Raw genomic sequence first — 4896 nt, 5'->3', positions numbered from 1 at the left:
GTGCCATTGAACTTCTCAATTTCAGATTTTGCAGTCGTCATGGTGAAACTCCAATAAAAAAAACCAAAGCTCCGATACCATTTATGGTTCAGCCTATTAACAAAACAAGAAAAAGAGAAGATAAGGGAAGAAGAATAGCACATGATATTTATAGTTTAGCATATTAACCTATGTCCACAAGTAGAGATAATGTAAAAGCTTCACTATAAAAAAGAAAATGGAGATTACAGAGTTCCCTAATACACCCAATCTCTAGAACACTCAATTACTCTCTTCCCTTGGGGTTATAAGGGATATATATAATAGAGTAAATTAATTTGGACTTGAATTAATAGCCCTGCAATCATCAAGTTAGGCCAATATATAACAAGTGTCCTAAATCGATGTGGACTTAAACTAGTATCCTAAGTTAACCCTCTAGAATAGATGTGGACTCAGACATTCTCGTAAACTTAAGACATTCTCACCATTAGTGCTCGATGCCATTTTTCATATTTCAAATAAACCACCTCTTCTCAGTGTCATGACCCTCTCTCTGAGTCATTTAAACTAGCTCTCACCTGCATCGCATGAGTCCAACTTTGGTGATAGTGAATTCTCCTGGTTGAAGCTTGAATCTGGATGATCTCTCCCCCTACCCCCTTCCCTTTTTGATGGGTAAATCCAGACAACAAACTAAAATTTAACCAAGGGAGAGTATTTCAATTTATCAGCTTAAATTGGCCTTTCAACATATTAATTAAGAAACAACATATTCCCCTACGAGATCTACAAAACGAATGAATTGAATATTCTCATCTTTATACATACAAATTTCAATAATTCAAAGAATTTCTTCTCCTTTATCTATCACTGACAGGTTTCTGTGGTTGTTGCTGCGACTCCTCCTTTGGTGATGATGCTTCTGGCAATCTGGGGCTTTGACATGTAATATTCCGGGGAAAAGCAAATCTTGAAGGCGCAGCTTCTCTCGGAGATAAGTTAACTTGTTCTAAAGCACGGAACTGAAGCTCCGAGGGATAGTCCCTCACCCACCCAATCCTAGGGCCAGCCCCTGTGGTCCACTTGCAGGATAACTGCTTTCCCAATTGATATGACTTCATTCCTTTCTTTGAGTTAATCCTCCGAAGAATCAATTCCTGTGGTACAGATGCATCTTCATCCTCCTCTTGCTCCTCTGCAAATAGATTTTGTTTGCGGAACATGTACTGTTGTTCAGAAGCTGATGAATCTTCAACTGCTTGATCATCTCCATCTGAAACGGACCGCTTCTGATCTGCGGTGCAGTTTATTTCCTCATCAGATTCTTCGTCACTATCTTCTGGGTCCCTGAAGATTATCTGCTTCTGGAGCTTGTGGTACAGATCAAAAATCAGTGATTTTTTTGCTAATATGTCTGCCCCAAGTTTGAATTCAGCAAGGTAACTTATAGCACTCCATCCTCCGAATGTCTTGGACGAATTGGCACTCTCTGTTACCACAGCTTTCCTTGCTGTTCCATCAGAGCCATGCGATGACTGTGCTGCAGATTCAGGGTTGGCAGCCAGCTTTAGGGAGCGGTTGCTTCTAAGTCTATTCAGGAACTCATCATCTCCCTCAGTTGGACTTAACTGTATAATAATGGAATTAGAAAAAATAATTCAAATTAAAAATAGGTTTCTAATATCAACAAAATGACTTATTGCTACTGTTAACTTAAAGAATCTTTCAATTCATCACTAGCGGTTGAAGGTTTCAAGATCATATATATCCATACTAGTAACGTGCTTACATTAACATCGGTAAGATCCACTTTGTTTTCCTTGAGATAATTCATGAATTCCTGGAAGTTCTCTTCCGTCGGGCGGTAATGCCCGCTATGAGGCCACACAGCCTGTCAGGACAATATAAGATCAGCAAACCACATCAAATGAAGATTCTTTATAAATAATGCAAATTATTCTACTGATCAATCTTCTACCTTCAGTGTTCCTTTTTCTACAACTAATCTCCCAGCAGCAGACGTAGCTCCTCCAGCAAGAAAACTTGAGTGCTGAAATGTACCTTTTTGCTTCTGCAATGGCAAATGAATTGCATCAGGCTAGTCAACATAACAAAAGATACTGGTATATAGTTTTCTGAGACATCTAGATTTACCTGACCAACATATAAACTCTTTGATGTACTTAAAACAAATATCCACTTGGCATCTTTGGTACCCTCAGATGTGTCTAGGATTTGCCTACTTTTCCTGTAGACGAACTTTCCATCCTCAATTATTACTTCATAGGCCTCCCTTTCTTTCTGCAGGATGACAGAATATAACTCAGATCTAAGTTGAACTAGTCCTAAAAACTGCTTATTTTAATAGAGTTTGTTAATGATAGAATCTTACTGGGCCAAGATATTTGATGCATTGTTGTTGAAGCTTTGATCGAGGGCAATGTTCTTTAAGACTGACCTCCTTCCCATCACCCACATCCAGCCTGATTATTTCAAAGAGAGGCTTTTATTTTAACGCAAACAAGGTAACTTTTGATCCCATCATTTGCATTTAGCACTTGACTATGAGTGATCTTAAGAGAATACTTCACAACCCTACCAGTAGAAGAAAGGTTGCCTGCTCTCGCAGTGGAGCCAACAATCATAATAGAAGTGGAGATTGTGTCCATAGCGATGCCGAGGGTCGATCTGTTAATAGAGCAGAAACAATTTCATAAGTAACACATGCCAATTTAATGAATAGACAAGAAAAATTTGGGTTTTTACGAGGCCTACCGCCTCAAGCCAATGCTGCAACGCGAGTTTCTGAGCTTTCTCATTCTTGGATAAACCTTTCCCAACCTGTGATTTGTGAAAATGAAAGCTTTAAGTTAAGACATCTGATACAACATCACTTTGAAAGGGCCCATAACATTGATGCATTATATAACATTTCATTGCAGAGTACCTTAGCTGCCTTGGTTCTTGCCCTTGACCACCGAGAAACAGCCGATTCCGGTTTCTCAATATCAAAGAAAGAGACAGAACTCCGCTTGAGCAATGCAAAATCTAACAATTTCCACCTAGAATAAGCAGTAGAAAGTCAACATGTTTGCAGCTTCGAAAAAAAAAAAAGCATTAGAAAAGAGACTATAAATTAAGCAATTAGACTAACTAGGTAAGGCCATACCAACGCTGCTCTATGAGAACAGCACAATCAGCAAGCTGTCTTCTTGTCCGAAAGCTTTTGTAGACCTTCTGCAACTTGACTGCAGCTTCATGTTTTGGCCTGTCTGGCACAATCACTGGTGATTCTGGGGCCTTTTCTTGTAAATTATTGAACCTTGGTTTTTTGGAATCCACTAATCTTGTGGTACTTTCTTTCTTAGAGGTAGGACTCTTCATTGAGAACTTCGTTTCCAAGTGAAAGGTGTCCCTCCTTTCCCTTCTATTAAAGCTCAGGGATCCTTCAATAATTAACTTCCCAGATCCAAAAGTTTTGAGGATGGTGGGCTGGGAGTCTCGGCCATTGAAGCTGACTGATCGCAAGGTTGATCTCACATTGTCGGCTAAACTGAGAGATCTCATGAAGAGAGCTTCAAACGATTCATCCAAAGCAGCGTAATCGGCTCCGGGGCATGAAAATGGTATCCCCATGTTGGAGCAAAATGATTTGTTTCACCTTCTTTATCAGAATGGCAGGAAAATGAACAGGTTTCCAGAAGAGCAACAATGTTACAGATCTTCTCCTGTAAAGACAAGGTCGAGACAATTAGAATTCTATGGAGATCCATTTTGAAAAATATACTGAGTCAATATAATGGAAGAAACACCAAATCCGAGAACAAGGGCAACCAACATATTCTAACATTTAAATTTGTCACATTAAGAGAAAACAGATTTAGCAAATGAAGGAAAGTATCAACTGAGCCACATATACAGAAAACCTGATGATATTTCCTGAGAGTCCCAAGCTCAATCCAGTCAGCCAAAAAAAAGATTCAGTAAAAACCAAGAAAGAAGAGAATAAAGAAAGAAAAATCGTCAATGCTCAAATAAATGTTGCCTTTGAACCATAAGACGGCATTTAATCATCATTTTCTTTTGCCCCATTTATGAAGACCAAGGAGAAATCTAAATTAAAGTTAGAAGAAACCAATAAGCCCGTCCTAATCTTCTTCTGCTGCTAAATAGAAGATTAAAGATAAAACAAGACCCATTTCCATTTAAAACTAAGTAATCCTCATTTGACAAAACAATTACATGCAATAATTTCCATTTTTTGCTATGAATCACATAAATAAGAGTCAACCAAACCCAGAGAATCCGTGGGACAAACAATCTCAGCACCCAAAACAAAACCCAATCTCCCTAATGTTTATTCAAACTCAACAGGAAAGAGGACACAGAAGATTACCCATTTCACAATTGTAGAATAATAAAAGCCACCTAATGCCCACGCATAGTCCAACTTAAAGCATGTTCTAATTAAAAATAAAATAGAGGAACAGAAAAGATCAAAAAAGCAAAGTTTCGAATTCCAAAAACAAAGATCTCAAACACCACACCTTTGCCTCCGTTGCCTGCAGGATCACCTCAGAAGCAGGCACAGAGAGAGAGAGAGAGAGAGAAAGAAAGAGGCTTAGCCACAGTGAGAGGAGGAGCAGGAGGAGGAGGAGGGGCCTAAGAGAAGAGAGGATGCATGGGGGAAGAAGAGGAGAGGAGGGGAGGTTGGTTGGTTGGTGATGGCATGAAAGGTCCGGGACCAGAGAAAGAACAGGGTGGTTTTTCCAGCTATCTAAAATAAGGATATAGAGGGGAAGGGGTGTTTTGGCTGAACTGGGATGGTCCGTTTAAATAGGAGGGTGGGGACGACTAGAGGACGTGCAGCAATTCCTAGTTTCCAAACACGTGTTCTTCGGAGTCCCTCCATGG

The 4896-nt window shown here is 39.5% G+C and overlaps 1 protein-coding gene across 1 annotated transcript; it reads right to left on the bottom strand.

Annotated features, from left to right (window-relative positions):
- Nucleotides 1-681: 681 nt before the first annotated feature.
- LOC103696586 (IQ domain-containing protein IQM2-like) lies at nucleotides 682-4601 on the bottom strand. The gene is made up of 10 exons (XM_017840475.3): nucleotides 4530-4601; nucleotides 3152-3710; nucleotides 2930-3044; nucleotides 2758-2823; nucleotides 2582-2670; nucleotides 2375-2465; nucleotides 2137-2283; nucleotides 1961-2053; nucleotides 1772-1873; nucleotides 682-1610 (listed from the first exon to the last, which is right to left on the bottom strand). The coding sequence occupies exons 2-10, from the start codon at nucleotides 3616-3618 to the stop codon at nucleotides 843-845; spliced, it is 1938 nt and encodes a 645-aa protein (XP_017695964.1). The 5' UTR covers nucleotides 3619-3710; nucleotides 4530-4601; the 3' UTR covers nucleotides 682-842.
- Nucleotides 4602-4896: the final 295 nt, after the last annotated feature.

This window comes from Phoenix dactylifera, unplaced genomic scaffold, assembly GCF_009389715.1.
Source record: "Phoenix dactylifera cultivar Barhee BC4 unplaced genomic scaffold, palm_55x_up_171113_PBpolish2nd_filt_p 000051F, whole genome shotgun sequence".
Taxonomy (NCBI): domain Eukaryota; kingdom Viridiplantae; phylum Streptophyta; class Magnoliopsida; order Arecales; family Arecaceae; genus Phoenix; species Phoenix dactylifera.
This window is presented reverse-complemented; position numbering and strand designations above follow the sequence as displayed.

Bases quoted from the DNA above. Each gene is read 5' to 3' on its own strand.
- LOC103696586 (XM_017840475.3), bottom strand. From the start codon at position 3,618: ATGGGGATACCATTTTCATGCCCCGGAGCCGATTACGCTGCTTTGGAT. The intron at 2,466-2,581 runs GTAGGGTTGTGA...TGAAATAATCAG, and splicing joins AGGCAACCTTTCTTCTACTG to GCTGGATGTGGGTGATGGGA. The intron at 1,611-1,771 runs GTAAGCACGTTA...ATTATTATACAG, and splicing joins TGGATCTTACCGATGTTAAT to TTAAGTCCAACTGAGGGAGA.